We start from the raw sequence: 20585 nt of genomic DNA on the forward strand, positions 1-20585 counted from the left end.
GACTGGTGAGTGTTTATTGATCTGGTTCTGTGTGGGTTTTGCTTTTTTTTTCTCCTTCCAACTGTAGATGGAAATCAGGCTGAAAAGGTGTTTAATCAACATCTCTGTATATGAAGTGTATCTTTTGTTTATCTTCATCTGTAATTGTTTGCTCAATATCTCGCTTCCGTCCTGTTCAAATGTTCTAGAGCTCAAGGCTCATTTGGGCCGTGCATGTCGGAGATTCTCTTTTTAGCGTAACCTCAGGAACCTGTTTTTACAATAATAGGATACTTGCTTGTTTATGCAATTATCTGATCAGCCAATCATGTAGCAGTAACAATGATCACAGCTAACACACAAATGGAGAAAGTGTTATTTCTCTGGCTTTCACTGTGGTATTGTGAATCGGTAAGAATATTTCAGAAGCTGCTGATCATCCGAGGTTTCACGGAATGGTACAAAGAACATCCCACGAGCAAGCAGAGGGTTTGCTGGCTAAAATGCCTTGTTGCTAAAGCTCTGGAGGGAAATGACCAGTCTGTTGTACGTTCTGTGCAATCAGTCTCTTCCTCTATTCTGGTTAATTAGATCACGTGTGCATGTATACAGGTGTGTTTAATAAAGTGGACATTGAGTGTATTATCACTGAAGCAATTAAGTCTGAAATGTATATTAAGCGTCTTTCTGCTGTACCTTTTTAGAAGCCTTTATTATCGCCACATATACATTACAGCACAGTGGAATTCTTTTCTTCACATACCCCGACTGAGGAGGTTTGTGTCAGAGTGCAGGGGCAGCTATGATACAGTGCCCCTAGAGCAGGAGGGTTGAGGGCCTTGCTCAAGGGCCCAGCAGTGGCAGCTTGGCTGTGCTGGGCCTTGAACCCTGATCCTCTGGTCAACAACAACTGAGAGCCTTAACCAGTTGAGCCACCACTGCACTTAAATAAAAAAAAGTCAGAGGATGGGAGTAGATTTGGTGGTGGTGGTGGCATCCCTGTTAAAACTTATTTATTTTTAATTCAGATTGGGAGTAATGGATGTACACCAGTATCTGTTGTTGACAGGTTTTCATGACCCCTCCACAATTCTTACACACAGTCGAGGAGTAAAAAGTCGATGTGACCCGTTTATTGTTTATCACAAGGCTGTAGGTTTAAAAGCTTGCACTGTTACTCTGACGACGTTACGGACGGGTGAATTCCACTGAATCGCTTCAGACAGTTTGCACATCCGGTTTAAATCTATTACAAATCTCTAATATTTCTATTTAACATTTAAGACGACGTTACAGATTGATTATCTCTGTTGGTTGAGTGTTGCTGCTGTACTGTTCTCCGTTAGCTGCTGAAGCTTTCGGATGATGCTCTTCTGGCCGAGCCGGACGTGCAGCGCTCTCCTCTCTCTGTGACTCAGTTTCGCCAGAGCTTTTGGTTCCTCCATCACCCTGAGATCTGACTCCAAGTCCTCGGCGTACAGGTTCAGCGTGAAGCCTGCAGCCGTGTGCAGCAGTCGCTTCCACTGTGAAATCAAAGCCGAAATTCCCTCAAAACTCAGAGCCTGGGCTGCTCTGGAATCCTCCTCCTCGCCCTCGTCTTCCTCCCAGCCTTCGTTCTCCTGGAAGTCTTGGAACTCCTCTTTGCTCATTCCTATCACCTGAAGACAGATGAGTACAATGTCTGAGTGGATATTAAATTCTCCAGGCTGTGCAGATTTATTCTGCCTGTTCACTCAAAAAAAAAAAAAAAAACCTGCATTCCTTGTTCTAATACCTCCTTCTGTCACTCGTGGTAAAGGGTGTGTGTGGGGGGGAGAACAAACATTTGTTGGACTTCATTAAGCCTGCCTTTTTTGTAAGCTAGAAAGTATTTCTGGTACCTCAGTAACTTGGGGGGGAAAAAGATTTTCTGCTTAAAAACTACATAAGTTACTAACGTGTACTGTGAGATCTGACCGCAGCTGGTAAATCAGACCGATACGTTTCCTGTTATGCAGCAGGTGTGTGACTATCAGACTCGTCTCGTTACCTTCAGGGTCGTGTACAGCTCCGTGTCCGTCAGCGAACCGTTCTTCCCAAAAACAAACACGCCCTTCTCCTCCACTACGTCCATTTCACGCAGTAATTTCCATTTGTCCACCAGGAGGCGCTGTTCGGCTTCGTTTTGTGTTGCTGTGAAAAACGGAAAGGGGAAAAAAGTGAATCGGTTGATGTCTAATCTAACACCTGTGGGAAATCCTGCTCTGTGAAAATTAATCCGTTATGGGGTTGTGCGATGAAAGATGTTAGTGTGAACATGTCAGCGTTTAAGCTGATGAATTTCCTATAATGTGACCCAAAGATTTTTACTGTTTAAAAATCTTTGGGTCACGTTACAGCCATAAATTTTAACACTCAGATTTCTGGTCATATTTCCCCCCCATTGTTTTTGGAATTATTCAGACTAACAGCTTGTAGCCTGTGATTTCAGGGTGTGATACAGGTTTAGAAACTCAACCATTTTGAATCAAGAGTATTTTTGTTTAACGGATTTGTTTCGTATCCATCAATCCGGCGTCTATTAGTGTGAGTGCAGTGCTATTAGAGTGAGCGTCGGAACGAACGGGCACCTTGTTGAGCCGCTTTATACACGGCGGTCACGTGGACGTCGGCCGTGTCGTTGGCATTGGAGGGAAAAGGCTCTGTGAAGCCGTACATGTGCAGCAGCTGCCAGTTGGCCATTTGACCATACGTGTTGAAGATCTCCTCACCCTTCCTGATTGGCCGAACTGCCACCATCTTCAAACGGTCCTGCAGGAGAGGAGAGAGAGAACATTCAATCTTAAGCCTATTTCAATATCTTGATAAATGTTTCTTTGTGATGATCACAGCTGGAAAAAATGTTGCAACAGTTAATAATTAGAGCATTAAATAAGATCGTAACACTAACAGCTCAAAAGCTTGTCAAAGGGGTGTTAGGGAACGTCTAGAAAGTGTACATCAGGCTTACTGGTGTGTACTCTAAATTAGCGTTGTGATTGGACACATGGTTGAGCATATCTGCCATTGGCACCATCATCGGGGGGTTGGGATCTTTATCTTCATCCTCATCATCCTCCTCAACCGGCTCCTGGAAGCTGGAATAAAATCAGAAGGCTTTCAATACGGGCCTGAATTCAGCTGTGTTATCGATCAAACATTGTATACGGCGTCTGATCTCCGGCTCACCTGTAGGCCATGACGAAAGCTACGAGACTCCGATAGAGCTCCAGAGTGTGCTGCTCAGGGTCCCACAGCTCCGGGTGAGAGCGCATGAACGGCAAAACCGTGTCGTTGTACTCCTTCTGGATGTTGGTCAGATCCATGTCCACCGCCTCAGGAATACCCGTTCCCTTCAACAGCTTCTCCCGTTCCTCCTTGGACCTTAGACATTCCAAATGGGAGAAATAGGAGATTTTTTTTTCACCAGTAGAAGAAACGCCACCAGTAGAAGAAAACGGATTTCTCCGATTGTCACGTTTGTCTAAAGTTCTGTTTTCCTTTATAGATTTATGTATATTTATAGATTCATTTCAAAGATTTACCTCAGATATTACCTCAGATATCATCTAGGATTATCTCTGATTTATCCTGGATTAAGACAGCCATACATTTTTCATATTTTTTTTTTAACACTTTCTCAGATTCTTCAGTGTTTTAACAAGTTTTTTTCCCCCTCACAGATTTGCCTCAGATTTTACCTCAGATATCATTTTAGGATTAAGACAGCCATAAATTTTAACACTCTCTGATTCTTCAGTGTTTTAACAAGTTTTTTCCCCCCTCACAGATTTACCTCAGATTTATAAGGTTTCTTCACACGTGTTTCTTGGATGTACCGTAGATTTGTTACAGACGTTTCTATCGGTAATTTAGAGTTTTCCAGATATCTTCACAGGTTTTTCCTCATAATTTACATAAATTTCTCTCCAATATATTCCTTCCTCCACATCCCCAAGCTCACTGATGCCTCCGACTCACGAGCATCGCTGGTTTGCACAGATTTTACCTCAGACATGTGACTCGACAAATAAAATCATGCTACGGGTGATGATACAACTGATTGAAATAAGACGTTTTAGTAGAATTCACACTTAAGACCTGTAAAGGGTTAAATACATAAATATTGGCATCCTTATTGCTGTTATCACACATTGTGTGATACGACTGAGATAATTTGCTTAATAATAATTCAAAGCTCTCTACCAGAACATGGGGTGATCCAGCTTCCTGAAATCGGACCAGAGGCTCAGATAGGGCTTCCAGTGCGACTCGGCTAAGGTGTATTCGTACATCAGCGAAAGGAGGAGTGGAACCCAGCCAGATGGGCTCTCCAAACAGCTCTGTCCTGAAAATGAAGCCAGTTAAAAAGTAGAACATGACTATTACATGACTATGAACCTGAGAAGAGTCAACCCAGTGCTCTACCTTCTTCAAGAACCTTCTTGAGTTTGGAAGTTCCAGGATGTAAAAGAGCACATCTGGGGATGGAGAAGAGGATGTGGCCTTCCTCTATGTCTTCTTTAGCAAGCATGCCATAGTCTGCTACTGTGCCTTCTTTACTGAGGTACACCTACAGCAACATAACAGTGTTAGTATCAGCGTCAGTTCACAGCACGTGTGTTATATTACAAGCGTACTTGTTTTTGTTATTGTATTGTGATGAATTTAAGGACAATGAGAGCTCATTAACTGCAACAAAATTCCTATTCCACTTTGTCAATACATCACAATTCAGATATAAATTTGCTCTAATCATTTCTGCATCTTTTAACATTTAATCTGAACAGTTGTTGGATCCTTAAGAGTCATGTACTATACTATACATGATGTACATCTTTATTTACAATTAAACACTCTTCCATTATACATCCATAAAACTGTTTACATGCTGTTTCACACACTGTTTTTGCTCTTTGCTGTTTCACATTTCAGTTGATTGCTGTTTTGCACACTACTTTTCATTACCTCATGTGACTGCTGCTATAATACTAATGTATTCATTCCATTATTTCTGCACAGACAATATATTTTGAATATACAGTATTTACACTGATCGGTGCTGCTTTTGTGTATTGTCTCTTGTCCTTCACTATCTTTCTGTCTTTTTGTCTTGTCCTGCACTGTCTTTTTTTTTGTCTTGTCCTGCACTGTCTTTTTTTTGTCTTGTCCTGCACTGTCTTTTTTTTTGTCTTGTCTTGCACTGTCTTTTTTTTTGTCTTGTCCTGCACTGTCTTTTTTTTTGTCTTGTCCTGCACTGTCTTTTTTTTTGTCTTGTCCTGCACTGTCTTTTTTTTTGGTCTTTGGTCACTGTCTGCACCAGGTCACACAGACACTTTATGTATCTAGGACTAACTTACTAAGTCCTTATAGCTCTGTCTTTGTGTTATGTAACACCCTAATCCTTGAGAAACGTTGTCTCATTTTATTGGGTACTGTAACAGCTATATATGGTTGTTGAAACTTGATTACATTACACACACACACACACACACACACACACACACACACACACACACACACACACGGTTTCTGTTACCAAACGGATCACTAATGAGAGCATAAACATGTCCAACTCGCCTTGTTGCTGAGGTTCAGCTTCACTTCATCACACCACAGTAAGAAGTTGTTCAGAGACTCATCCAGGTCTGAGCTTCCATCCTCCTGCTAAACACCACACACGCCATTACACTTAAATAACACCTTTACTGTCATAACACGTACAATTCAGTGTAAACATTAACGCACTTTGACCTCGTGTGTTTATACCTTTGGTCTTTTCGCGTCTGTCGCCATGTCGTTCGAACAAAAACGAAGTAATTAAACGCAAATAAATCTAGCACACTGATATAAACTGGTTTATCTTACTGGGAGACTCAACGACGCACTTTCTTCTCCATGTGAGTTTAATGTGTCGCGTGTTGTTGACGTCACGCCGCATTCATTTTTCTGACGACACGTGTTTGGTTTTCTTTAGCGCCATCTTCAGGGCAGTTCAAGGCTGTTGCTAACTGGTGACCTGCCTGTTAAGAGATCAGATCATGTTCTTCAATGCTCCTGTGTCCTAGACTTGACAATCTGTTCTTTATATAAACGGTGTAAACATGGACTGGGATGTTGTAATGATCGGAAGGTCATGGATTCGAATCCCCTGTCCACTAAGCTGCCAGTTAACCCTCAGTTGTGCTCAGTTGTATAAAAAATGACAAATAATGAGTCACTCTGGATAAAGGTGTCTGATAAATGACAGAATTGGGGCACACACAAATAGGGCATTGCATATCATTATGCCTCCAGAAAAAAAAGCCAAACATTTGTAAATATTTCACACTTTTGATATGCCTTTGCCTAGCAGAGGGCAAAATATGATCTACCGAAATGATGCTACACACACACACACACAAAAGCATTGGGCATTGCAATTCATTAGGCCTCCAGAAAAAACAAAAGCTACTCATTTGTAAATATTTCACACTTGTTATTTGCATTTGTCCAGCTGGGGGCAAAATCTGATCTACGAACAAGCTTCACACACACGCACGCACACACACACACACACACACACGCACGCACGCACACACACGCACGCACGCACACACACACACACACACACACACACACACACACACACACACACACACACACACACACACACATTCATATTTCTATAAAGAAGTTTAAAAATAAAATACGTGTTTTGCAAATCATATTTGTTTCCTCTCTTATTTATAAATTTAGTTGCATCAGTCAGCTTTGGCCTGGAGATATGCTGAGTAATGATTATTTTCAGATTTTTAATTTCTGCTTATTTTACTCAAAACATGGCATAATTTCATAAGGTTTATCATTCATAAATTAAGTTTAATAAAAAAAAACGTATGAATTGTAAAAGAAATTTTATTCACATCAAATTATGGCATGTTTTTGAGTGGTGTGTGTGTGTGTGTGTGTGTGTGTGTGTGTGTGGCCTGTTGTTGGTTGATCAGACATCAGGTGGGCAAAATAGATATTACAAGTGTAAAATAGATATTACACACAGAATGGTGATCATTGTAGAATTTTTGATTCATAAGCATTCAAGTCAATTTGGCCTGTAAAAAAAACAGGTTAAAAAATGGTTAAAATGGTCAAAATGGTTTCAAAACAATCTCCTGCCTTTGAAATATACCAACCTGTAATTGTGCAATTAACTGTAATTTTGTGCCTCTATAGTGAAAATAATTCAGAATTTATGTTTTTTTTTACTAAGAAATGAGGCATTTTTGTATATAAATAAGGTTTATTATACAATATATTGCAAAATATATGTTAATATGTTGGAAACAAGTTAGACTAAAAAGGTGAAAAAAAAATGGCTATCATATATACTTCATTTTTTATAAGCAGTCAAAACAGACGAAGTCAAGTATTTGTATTGCTCCTAATTTGTATAAGAGGACAATAGGAGGGTTAAACCACATTGTAATGTACTTCAATCTGCTCTAATCTAATCTTGCAATAAAGCAGTGAGGAATCTGATAATGTTCCGTGCTGAAATTCCACCCAAGACTAATATTGAATATTATAATGGACGTTGTCTCAAAGCAGCTTTACAGAACATAAAAAAACATAATACAAAAAGATAATTATACAAAGATTAATATAATGCAAAAATTCCAGATTACTTTTACACTGACTGAGGTGACTGTAAGGTTATGCTGAGGTTGTATTTGCCTGTCTGGATTGGGTCCAGGAACGTCTTGTTATCAGTTATCACTTGTTATCACTGATGTTATCAGTGGTGTCAAAGACCTTCAGCAATGTTCAGAAAATGTTCCAATTCTTGCAATCAACAGAGTGACCCTTGTTTTTGAGGTATATGTAGATCTACTTATTTACCAGGCTTTCTGCTGGTGAGATCTCAGGATGGTGAGTCGTACCAAAAAAATCCAAACGCTTTCAACATCTTCTAAGGCTAAGTTTGGTGACCCATACTCAGAATGGTCCCTAAGTATGGTCCCCATACTCAGAATTTGTTCTCTGCCATTTAACCCATCCAGAGTTGCCGTCGTCACCTCGAACTTGCTCATTAGGGATATGGATATATATAGTATCATGAATTTAAAAAATGATTTTTAAAATGATTTTTAAACTTTGTGTGTATTTATTTACTGATTTATTTATATCCTCATTTTTTTCTTATTATTATTATATATTTATTTCTTTTTTTCTCTCTCTTCTGTTTCAATACATCTGTAAAGCTGAGGATGTGGATGAGGATGAGGTTCCCTTCTGAGTCTGGTTCCTCTCAAGGTTTCTTCCTCATATCATCTCAGGGTGTTTTTCCCCAGCACCATCACCTCAGTCTTGCTCATTAGGGATATAAGTTAGAGATAAACAGTAACTTAATTTTAAACCTTAAACTTACATTTTTTTTAAATATATTTTTTATATATTTTTATATTTATGTAAAGCTACTTTGAGACAATGTGAATTGGTATAAAATAAAAGTGTTATACAAATAAATTGAACTGAATTTAATTGAATGTACCCGAATATATGTTATTAAAATTTAACGGAAAAATTAAAATAAATACAGATGCAAACATCGGTGGAATATATTTATATATTTACAGACTTAGTGTGCGCATCAAGACTGGGTTCCTGCAAGACTAAATTAACAATTCTTCTTGTATTAGTATTTCAGTACAGTGTGTTTACAAGATTCGAACCGGTTCAAATGTAATAAGGTGGAAATTTGACTTGTTTAACCTTTGTTGGCCCTGGTTTCTGTTCACTGTTTTATAGAATCACAAAAAATGTATAATATTTTTACATATACACCAGTAGTGTAGTCGGGGCCATACGCATGTATGCTTACTTTTTCCCCAGCTGTTTGCGTATAACGACTTCTATGGCTTATTATTAGCGTATACCCTCGGTATACCAACTTGTTTTGCTGCTTAAAACATCCATAATTTACCCTCATCTTTTCTTCCCCTTTAACTGCATTGCATTTTTAAGTCGCAAAACTTTTGTAATTGCTTCATTTTTATTTGGATTCCGCCCCTTTCCCCGCCCCCGACAGCTGTCATGTACCGACTTCACCAAGCCTTTACAGGGAGGAGAGTTTACTTCATCAACAGAAGCTGGTGTCATGCTGAAGCAGACTTAAGCAAAGTTGGTCACATATTCACAGATTGGAGTTTCCTGAATCAATAACTCCTGAGCTAAACGCTGTTACTACACAAATAACACCTCTTTTCTATCGTAGTAATGTAGAGAGGCAGCTACAACACAATTCTATTCAAAATCAGCTTTCCTCCGCTGTGGACAAAATACACAAGTCTCTATGTGCAGACGGCTGAGAGACAGATTCCAAGGGACCGTGCAAAGTGCAAAGTGCAAAGTGCAAAACCCGAAAAGCGAATACTAAAAAACAGTCAATAACTTCACTGTAATACCCTGTACTGTCACCAGCTCACACATCTTGATAGTTATACTACAACCCTTACTGGGTGTGAGTGAATGAGAGTGTGTGTGTGCCCTGCGATGAGTTGGCACTCCATCCAGGGTGTATCCTGCCTTGATGCCCTTGATGCCCGATGACGCCTGGGATACAGATACAGACTCAGCCTCCCCGTGACCCGAGAATAGTTCGGATAAGTGGTAGAAAAATAAATGAAATGAATTGAATTGAATTGAATTTAATTGAATTGAACTGAAAGTGTCCAGATCCAGATGTCCCTGAGGTCTTATGGTCAGTAAACGATGTCCCTGAGGAAAATGAAATTGTACAAAACAAACCATTGGCAGCAACTTTCTGAGGTGTCTAGAAACAACTCAAGATCATGAATATGTCTCCAAACTCAATGGACGGTGCGTCATCCTCCAACAAAGGAATGTTCAAGGCTAAAAACCTGGAACTTATAAAGTTAAAGTTAGTCTCTTGATCTGCTGATTAAAATGTTGGCGATTAAAACCACCGAAACATGATTACCACTGTACAAGACTGACAGGGCATCACATGAGAAGATACCTACTGTAACACCTAGTGATGTCTAGTAATCACTGCAAAGGATAGGCAACAAAATACTAAATATCTCTAAGAAATAGCAACTGAGACTCAAAATGATGTGCTAAAAGCCTGTTGTGAGTGTGTCTGTCCCTTTAAAACACATTGTAATGTAATTCAATCTGCTGTAATCTAATCTTGTGATAAAGCAGTGAGGAATCTGATAATGTTCCGTGTTGAAATTCCACCCAAGACTAACATTGAATATCATAATGGACGTTGTCTCAAAGCAGCTTTACAGAACATAAAAAAACATAATACAAAAAGATAATTATACAAAGATTAATATAATGTAATATTATGTAATAATATAAAAATTCCAGATTACTTTTACACTGACTGAGGTGACTGTAAGGTTATGCTGAGGTTGTATTTGCCTGTCTGGATTGGGTACAGGAACATCTTGTATTTATGTTATCAGTGGTGTCAAAGACCTTCAGCAATGTTTTCAAAAAATGATCCAATTCTTGCAATCAACAGAGTGACCCTTGTTTTTGAGGTATATGTAGATCTACTTATTTACCAGGCTTTCTGCTGGTGAGATCTCAGGATGGTGAGTCGTACTAAAATAATCCAAACGCTTTCAACATCTTCTAAGGCTAACTTTGGTGACCCATACTCAGAATGGCCCCTAAGTATGGTCCCCATACTCAGAATTTGTTCTCTGCCATTTAACCCATCCAAAGTGCACACATACAGCAGTGAACACACACACACCATGACCACACACACAGCAGTGTACACACACACACACACACACACACCCGGAGCTGTGGGCAGCCATTGTACAACTTCATTCATCTTCCTACATGTATAACTTCATCAGCCCTTTACTAAACTTGACTATATGAATAGAATTATTTCCTTGCTACAGGGTTTACACTTCATATACGGTGTTACTTTTGTATGAATAATGTAAATCACTGGATTGAACTTGAATTCTGAATGGGATTTTCAACTGAAACAAACATCACTGTTAATATGTATCTTTGATACTTACAAGACTGTCATGGCCGGCCCGAGACTCGAACCCACAACCTTAGGGTTAGGAGTCAGATTGTCTAACCATTAGGCCACGACTTCCCCAGTTTTTGCATTTCCCAGGTTATGAGGTCAGAGCGCAGGGGCAAACCCATAGTATGGCACCCCTGGAGCAGGTGAGGTCAAGGAGCTTGCTCAAGGACCCAACGTTGATGTTTCACAAGCATTTCACAACAATACCTCCTGAGCTAAACGCTGTTACTACACACATAACACCTCTTTTCTATCGTAGTAATGTAGAGAGGCAGCTACAACCCAATTTTCCTCAAAATCAGCTTTCCTCCGCGGTGGACAAAATACACAAGTCTCTACGTGCAGAAGGCTGAGAGACAGAATACTAAAAAACAGTCAATAACTTCACTGTAATACACTGTACTGTCACCAGCTCACACACCACTGATAGTTATACTACAACACTTACTTTGGAGAAATGTCTTTTTTTCATTATAAAAAAATGCGGAAATGTCTTTTTGTGTAATTTTTATGATTTTTTTTAAAATATGAAAATAATTCCATAACTTCACTATTATGGAAACTATATTCAATAACTTCACTGTACTACACTGTACTGTCACCAAATTCAGCTCTCACATCACTGATGTCCTGATAGTTATCCTACAACACTTAATTTGAGAAACCTTGCTTTTTGATTATTTTTTATTGTTTGCATTATAAACAATATACATTTCACTGTGATGGAAACTTCAATGTGTAAATCAGATTTTGTCAAACATATGTAATCCTGCTGCTTATATAAGAGCTATTACAGATATTGTTAATCTCTGTGGTCTCTGTACTTGCTTTAGCTCAATGCACAATGCACAATACCAAGGGATATATCCTCTCGGTATTTGCGCTTCTGTCATCCCAAGGCATTTTATGTGGAACCATTTTGTGCAGGTTCCACACTGAATCTGTAAGAGGGGAAATATGTAAATTATATCTATAAAATATTTGCTTTAGGAATCCTGTAATGCATAAACATATTGAAATATTTAATTACTTTAAATTTATCCATACACTCCCCTGACAAAGTCTTGTCCCCTATCCAAGTTGTAGGAACAACAGATAGTAACTGTTACAATATATAGAAAAAAATGTTCCGAACATACTGTACTTGAACAAACAATGCATAATTGAATGACAAAATAGTTTTTATATAAGTGTATGAGTGCATTATGGTAGAGCAATATGTTAGCATCGCAAAGGTTGTAGGTTCGATTCCCAGGGAACACAGATACTGATAAAATGTATGTAACTCAAATGCACTGAGTTTCTTTGGATAAAATTGTCTGCTAAAGGCATGGATGTTAATGTCATGTAACTGCAAACATTGACTTCTGTGTGTTGTTTTTGCTTTTCTTGTTTTGGCAGCTTGGCAGGGAACAGGGGGTTTAAGAGGTGGGCAGGGGTAGTAGTATACCACTTTTTTTTTGAGGACTACACCATTGATATACGCCCATGTGATACTAGATACTAGAAGAACTTTCACCAGTCAACAAGTCAAAACACTCTCATTTCTTCCTGAGCCATAACGAAATTTTCAATATCTTCACATTTAACTGTTCTACATTTCTCTAGCTTGCTTTCTAAGCCTGACTTCCATCCGGTATGGTTTGGGTGTAAGTGTTATTCCAAACACAGGAGTGAAATCTGGTTCTCCTGCATCTTCAGGCCAAAGGAACTCATAGCGGCGCAGGAGAGTCACCAAGAAAAGAAAGAGCTCCATGCGAGCCAGACCTTCTCCGAGACACACACGAGGCCCTGCACACATAGATTCAAATAAATGAACCTTTGGTTTTGGATAAATGAGGTTTGAACAAAATTTGCAGTGTCTTTTCTCTCACCTGCAGAAAACGGCATGAAGGCTTCAGACTTCTCGAACTGTCCTTGCTCATTGAGGAAGTTTGATGGGTTGAACTCTTGAGGAAATTTCCACTGGCCTTCCTGACTCAGCACTGAGGACAAGTTGGGGATGATCATAGTTCCCTGGAACACAGAGAAATAAATAAATGAATAAAAGAATAGGGATTAACGTGTGTTGTAGAACAGCGAAACCATTAAAGTCGTCACCTTTGGGATGCTGTAGCCCATAATATCAGTATCTCTTGTGGTACAGTGGAAGACACTCAGAGGAACGGTATTGGCGATGCGCTGAGTCTCATGAATCATAGCCTGTGTGTACGGCATGTTGTGTCTGTCCTCGAAAGAGGGCTGTGGTTTATTCCCCAGAACTTCATCGATCTCCTGCTGGCATCTCTCTAGCAACAAAGCATGCAACACTTTTGTTTGAATTTTTCAACCATGGGCAATAATATAAACATTTCCACATTGATTTAATAACCAGATTTCAAATATAATGTAAAGGATCATTTTAAAGTTCAGACTCTGGATGTCCGGATGAACCATGAGGTAAAGAATCGCCGTAAGGAGCGTGTTGGATGTGGTGTCAGTTCCAGCTATATGCAGATTCATAATATACACCACAAGTTGGTCTTCACTGAATGTGGATTTGCTGTCTTTCTAATAAAAACAAACGATAAAAAAAACAGTTCAGCATGATTTCTCATCAAGAATCAACAACAGATGAGACTTCATCACGCAAATACAAACCTTATCAAGCTCATCCAGATAGCAGTCGACAAAATCTCTTGGTTGTCCTTGGACTCTTGATGTCTTGTGCTTGTTGATCATATTCAAAGTCAAGGTTTTAAGCGTTCTGTAATTGTCAAAGGCTTTTTTGAAGGGAAGGGGCAAGGACCTGACCATAGGAAGTGCATCATAGATCTACAAGAACACAAGACATTTGGCTGTTGTAGTACAAGTTTTCTTCCCTTCTTATTTTAAAGCAACAAGAACAAAAAAGATGCTTTTCTTAGAAAAAACCTTTATTATTACCACATACACATTACAGCGGAAATCTTTTCTTCAGAGATTGTGGTCAGAACACAGGGGCAGTCATGATAACCCTGGTGTAGGGGTGGTTAAGGGCTTTGCTCAATTGCCCAACAAAGGCAGCTTGTGCTGGGGCTTGAACCCTGACCTTCCAGTCAACAACCCAATGCCTTAACCATTTAAACCACCACTGCCCCTACTTACACCAAGGGGCTCACAAACCTTTGCACGCCGAGAGCCATTTAAGTAAACATTAACTGCACTGTGTACAGATTTATAAACCTGATCCAACAGCACAAATATCTGACTGAGACACAGAACATTTTATTCCTGAACTTTCCAAAATGACAAAACATTTATACAAAGTTGCTTATTGCTATTTGTTGCTAAGTAATAAATACAGTCATTTGACGGGTTGTGGTATGATGGGTTGTGATCTCTACAACTTTACTGGTGATCTTCTGTCTGTGGGCTCCTTTTTAAATCTGGTTCCTCTCAAAATTTCTTCCTCATGTTGTCTCAGGGGTATTTTTTTCTCTGGGTTTTTCATGAGAGATCTATAAATCTACCTGATTTCTGTCAGGCTGCTACATAACAGTGTCTCTAATTAAAAGAAAATGAAACAGAATTCACTCGCACTTACCATTGCCCAAGTTCCATTCGCAAGCTTTGTGTTTTCGGTATACAGCCGAACGTACACTTTGAGTATTTCGTCACCGTAGTCATAGCGAGTGCCAAACAAAACCAGGTAGATTATATTTGATGCTGCATCATGAAACAAGGTCTGAGGATACAAGGAACTTCCTACGAATAGAAAAGTTCTGTTGATGTTTCGTTTTTTTGACATGCTTTGTACTTTACAGAAGACTTTTATTGGGCAGCTATAAGAATGAATCAAGAAACATGTTTATACCTGCATATTTTTCCAATTTTGCAACAAGGTGTTCAATTTCTCCCAGAATCCTCTTCTCCATAGACTGCTTTCCCAAGCCAAAGTTCCTCAAGGTCATGAGAGCAAAGCGCCGATGCTCCTTCCACTGAGGACCGTAATCAGCCATTATGATTCCTGTTGATGAAGCGTTTAATTTGTCACATAGAGGTTACAGCAGCGTGAAACATATTATGAAGAAGTTAGGGTCAGAGCACAGTGTCAGTTATTTTATGCCAGAGAGAAGGCAAGCAGTAACAGCTGGGCTTGAACCCTCAACCTTCTGATCAGTAACCTAGAGCTCATTTTATTCATCTCAGTAACACACTTTAGAGTTGCTCTAACGTTGCTTGTATAATAGAAACATGATACACTCATGACAGTCTGGTGGGACTTGTATTTGTTAGTCACAGATCTCACCTTTTCCTTGAGTTACATCCTTAATCATGTTGTGTGGACGTCCTGAAAAATCTGCAGCCTTGTTCACCAGAGCTTCTCTTATTGCTTTTAAACCGGTTAAAACGATGGCCGGTTTCGTCCCAATATACAGGCTGTAAACGTTTCCATATTGCTCAGCAAACTAAATATAAGATATACAGCATGCGTTATTCAGATAAAAAATATATACACATGCATACGCATTGAAAAGTGTTGCTTGTTTTTTTTGCTTGGTTAAAGAATTTCAACTCCATTTTGCTGTCATAGAAATTAAAGTTAATTCTACTGAAAAACACCAGCAGGAGGACAGAAACACGTCAACCTTGGTTAAAAAAAAGTCCCCTCTAATGTGCTACTAAGAAATTGGGGTCATAAAAACCTTTATTATCACCACATACACATTACAGCACAGTGTAATTCTTTGCATAGCATATGCCAACTGAGGAGATTGAGACTCAGAGCACAAGGGAAGCCATGATACAGCACCCCTGTAGCATGGCAGGTTAATGGCCGTGTTCAATTGCCGAACAGTGGCAGCTTGGCAGTGCTAGGGCTTGACCTTCTGATCAACAACTCAGACCCTTAACCACTTGAGCCTCCACTGCAGTACACACAATGTGATAAAGTGCTTTCAAAGGTGCCATACAATGTAGAAATATGCCGCAGATCCCTAATGGCTGGCCTTCGAGTAGACAAACAGGATGAAATGCTCTCTACGGTGCTGCTATGAATGTGAAAACAGTATGAAATGCTCTCTAGGGTATAGAACATGAGATAGATTGCCCTGTAAGCCACTTCTACAGTGTAAAAGTATAGCTTAGTGCCCTACAGGTGCTCCTTTGACAGCCTGAGTCCACCGAGGGCAGAACAGGATAGCCTGAAAGTCATTGGCCAACTACATTAATTTAGTGTCAATGGTGAAGAGACAAAAGGATCAAACTCAACACCATCGTTTTCTTTAATTGGGGATCTATCAATCTGTCATCTATGTGCCAAAGACCCAAACACATTACAGTCAAATGTTTCTTGATACCATCACCTCGGGCTTGCTCATTAGGGATAAATTTTAGACTAAATAGAAACTTAATTTTAAATTTTAGATTTTCTTTGTATACTTCGTTTCTTTGTAAGCTGTGTCGAGGAAATGCCAATTTTTAAAAGCGCTATCCAAATAAACTGAACTGAATTGTGTTTTCAACTCAAATCTTCACAAATATTATTACGGTTAATTGTAAGGTACTGTTATCTATGTTAGAAAGTTTTATATATATATATATATATATATATATATATATATATATATATATATATATACATATATATATATATGTATATTATGGCATGCCGTTTAGGAAATTATTCATGAGAGAATTGAATGAAAAATCTGAATATATTGAATGGATTCTGAAGTCATCAAGATGCACCCGATATCACTTGAGTAAAGTTGGCCACATATTCACAGATTCGAGTTTCCCGAGTCAATAACTCCTGAACTAAAGGGTGTTATTACACAAATAACACCTCTTTTTTATTGTAGTAATGTAGAGCGGCAGCTATAACGCAGCTACAACCCAATTTTCCTACAACACTTGTTTGGGAGAAATGTCTTTTTGTTTCATTTTTATGATTTTTCATATAAAAAATCATACAAATTATACAAAATTATACAAAAAGAAACAGATGCCCGAGCCACCTCAGCTGACTCTTCTCGATGTGGAGGAGCAGCGGCTCTACTCTGAGCTCCTCCCGAGTGACCGAGCTCTTCACCCTATGTCTAAGGGAGCGCCCAGCCACCCTACGGAAGAAACTCATTTCGGCCGCCTGTATCCGGGATCTTAGAAAAAAGCTCATGACCATAGGTGAGGGTAGGAATGTAGATCGACCGGTAAATAGGGAGCTTCACCTTGTGGCTCAGCTCTTTCTTCACCACAACAGACCGGTATATCGACCGCATCACTGCAGAAGATACACCGATCCGCCTGTCGATCTCCCGCTCCATCCTTCCTTCACTCGTGAACAAGACCCCAAGATACTTAAACTCTTCCACTTGAGGCAGGAGCTCTCCGCCAACCAGAAGGTGACAAGCCACTCTTTTCCGGCTGAGAACCATGGCCATGGACTTGGAGGTGCTAATTCTCATCACTGCCGCTTCACACTCGGCTGCAAACCGTCCCAGTGCACACTGTAGGTCCTGATTTGAGGAAGCAAACAGGGCAACATCATCTGCAAAAAGCAGAGATGTAATCCTGTGGTCCCCAAAACGGACTCCCTCCAGCCTCTGACTGCGCCTAGAAATCCTGTCCATATAAATAATAAACAGGACCGGTGACAAAGGGCAGTCCTGTCGGAGTCCAACATGCACTGTGAACAAGTCTGACTTACTGCTGGCTATGCGTACCAAACTCCGGCTCCGGTCATATCGGGACCGGACAGCCCTTAGCAGAGGGCCCCCGGACCCCATACTCCCAGAGCACCCCCCACAGGTCACCACGAGGGACACAGTTGAATGCCTTCTCCAAATCCACAAAGCACATGTGGACAGGTTGGGCAAACTCCCATGCACCCTCCAGCAACCTCGCGAGGGTATAGAGATGGTCCAGTGTTTCACGACCGGGACGAAACCCACATTGTTCCTCCTGAATCCGAGGTTTGACTATCGGCCGAATTCTCCTCTCCAGTACCCTGGCATAGACTTTTCCGGGGAGGCTGAGGAGTGTGATCCCCTTGTAGTTGGAACACACACTCCAGTCCATCTTCTTAAACAGAGGGACCACGACCCCAGTCTGCCAGTCCAGAGGCACTGTCCCCAGCTGTCCCGGTGCCTTGCCACTGAGGAGCTTCTCAACTACCTCAGTGACCTCAGCTTGGGGAATCGACGAGTCCACAACCGAACCCTCGGCCTCTGCTTCCTCAGTGGAAGACATGTCGGTGGGGTTGAGGAGATATATTACTCAAGGTTAAAGGTAAGGTACTGTTATCTATGTTAGAAAGTTATTTAACCCTCCTATTGTCCTCCTATACAAATTAGGAGCACTGAGTCAACTTGACTTTGTCTGTTTTGACTGCTTTTAAAAAATGAAGTATATATGATAGCCATTTTTTTTTCACCTTTTAAGTCTAAATTGTTTCCAACATATTAACATATATTTTGCTAAAAAAAAATTATATTTGGTATAATAAATTTGACCATTTTTAATGTCAGCAAATAATAAAACCTGTTTTTTTTTTCCAGGCCAAATTCTACAATGATCACCATTCTGTGTGTAATATCTATTTTAGACTTGTAATATCTATTTTGCCCACCTGATGTCATCTGATCAACCAACAACAGGCCACACACACACACACACACACACACACACACACACACACACACACACACACACACACACACACACACACACACACACACACACCAAACACACACCCCACTCAAAATCATGGAATAATTTCATGTGAATAAATCTTTGTTTACACTCCTTATGTTTTTTTTTTTATTATACTTCATTTATGAACGATAAACCTTATGAAATTATGCCATGTTTTTGAGTAAAATAAGCAGAAATGATTAAATATTATTTTGGATAACCACCGACTGATAAATGTCAAACATTACTCAGCATATCTCCAGGCCAAAGCTGACTGATGCAACTAAATTTATAAATAAGAGAGGAAACAAATATGATTTGCAAAACACATGTATTTAATTTTTTAACTTCTTTATAGAAATATGAATGTGTGTGCATGTGTGTGTGTGTGTGTGTGTGTGTGTGTGTGTGTGTGTGTGTGTGTGTGTGTGTGTGTGTGTGCATATGTGTGTGTGTGTGAAGCTTGTTGGTAGATCAGATTTTGCCCCCAGCTGGACAAATGCATATAACAAGTGTGAAATATTTACAAATGAGCTTTTGAAAAAAGTACCTTTTGTTTTTTCTGGAGGCCTAATGAATTGCAATGCCCAATGCTTGTGTGTGTGTGTGCGTGTGCGTAGCATAATTTCAGTAGATCATATTTTGCCCTCTGCTAGGCAAATGCATATCAAAAGTGTGAAATATTTACAAATGTTTGGCTTTTTTTTCTGGAGGCCTAATGAATTGCAATGCCCTATTTGTGTGTGTTTGTGTGTGTCTGTGTGCATATGTGTGTGTGTGTGTGTGTGTGGTGTGTGAGTGTGTGTTTTGCGTGCGTGTGTTTGTTCATTGTGCTGAAAAGGGCAAAAGTGTGACCTATTGCCCCACTAAATGTGGCCCGGTCAAAATTACAACGCATATTATATACGTAAAACGCATATTATATACTGGTCTGAACACATAGTTCAACGAAAATAGACAAAATTAATTTTACTTGCAAAGTTCATAATTTGGAACAATCCTGGTAAATTTTAGGCAAATATGTGGAAGAAAACCCAAGTTTTGACACATTAAAACCTTCCAGCCAGGTCAAATAGACCCAGGGGAAATAGGAAGTTTTACTGCTTACACAAATAATCCCATATATAAACCATAATATGATACTTTACCTTCTCAAAGTCTTTCAGAGGATTTTTGATGTTAAACTGAAACAAGTTCCCAAATATAGGGATGGGTCGTGGTCCAGGAGGGAAATCCTTGGGCCTCTTGATACTGATGAAGAGGTAGAGGAGGCAGACACACAACACAAGTAGGATCCAGGAGCCCAGCATGATGACTGCTGCTATGCTGCTCTACACACCTCAAACCTTTGGAATATAAATGCTTACAGCATACAGTGCTTGTTAATCATTGACCTGGGAAATTTACAGAACAAATGATTTTTCACTCTATTCTGTCCTTTGTTATGTTTTGTGGATAGACCTTTATTACACCTTGTAAAAAATTTTAAACTCACTCATTAGTGATTAAAGAGATTTTTTGATTGTTGCAGAAAAAAATGCTTGACTTGGATAAAGCTTTTATTAAAATTTGTGATGCAATTTGTTTTTTGTGCTTGTCTCAATTTGTGATAGCACTTTCACCAGCAGAGGTCCTCATCGAGCTCTGATTTGAAAAGCTTTGAGTAATGAACCTTTTTCCGATACAATTGGGTTGAAAGCTTCACTGCTTCAAGAAAGCTTCACTTCGCCATCACTAATTGAGGGTTAAGGGCCTTGCTCAGGGGCCCTATAGTGGCAACTTGGTGGACCTGGGATTCGAACCAATGACCTTCAGATCAGTAGTCGAACACCTTAAGCACTGAGCAACCACATCCCAGTTATCA

General features: G+C 39.7%; 2 protein-coding genes across 2 annotated transcripts; both read right to left on the reverse strand.

Annotated features, from left to right (window-relative positions):
• Positions 1–1005: 1005 nt before the first annotated feature.
• setd6 (SET domain containing 6, protein lysine methyltransferase) lies at positions 1006–6048 on the reverse strand. The gene is made up of 9 exons (XM_027134689.2): positions 5767–6048; positions 5578–5664; positions 4426–4570; positions 4204–4345; positions 3187–3381; positions 2969–3095; positions 2589–2769; positions 2009–2151; positions 1006–1637 (listed from the first exon to the last, which is right to left on the reverse strand). Exons 1-9 carry the CDS (start codon positions 5791–5793, stop codon positions 1281–1283), a joined length of 1404 nt encoding a protein of 467 aa, XP_026990490.2. The 5' UTR covers positions 5794–6048; the 3' UTR covers positions 1006–1280.
• Positions 6049–11731: 5683 nt separating this feature from the next.
• Positions 11732–20062, reverse strand: LOC113635605 (cytochrome P450 2F2-like). The gene is made up of 9 exons (XM_027135135.2): positions 19870–20062; positions 15336–15495; positions 14901–15053; positions 14631–14791; positions 13706–13879; positions 13480–13615; positions 13166–13353; positions 12940–13081; positions 11732–12856 (listed from the first exon to the last, which is right to left on the reverse strand). Exons 1-9 carry the CDS (start codon positions 20029–20031, stop codon positions 12660–12662), a joined length of 1473 nt encoding a protein of 490 aa, XP_026990936.1. The 5' UTR covers positions 20032–20062; the 3' UTR covers positions 11732–12659.
• Between the last annotated feature and the right edge of the window lie 523 nt (positions 20063–20585).

Source organism: Tachysurus fulvidraco, chromosome 17 (assembly GCF_022655615.1).
Source record: "Tachysurus fulvidraco isolate hzauxx_2018 chromosome 17, HZAU_PFXX_2.0, whole genome shotgun sequence".
NCBI lineage: Eukaryota > Metazoa > Chordata > Actinopteri > Siluriformes > Bagridae > Tachysurus > Tachysurus fulvidraco.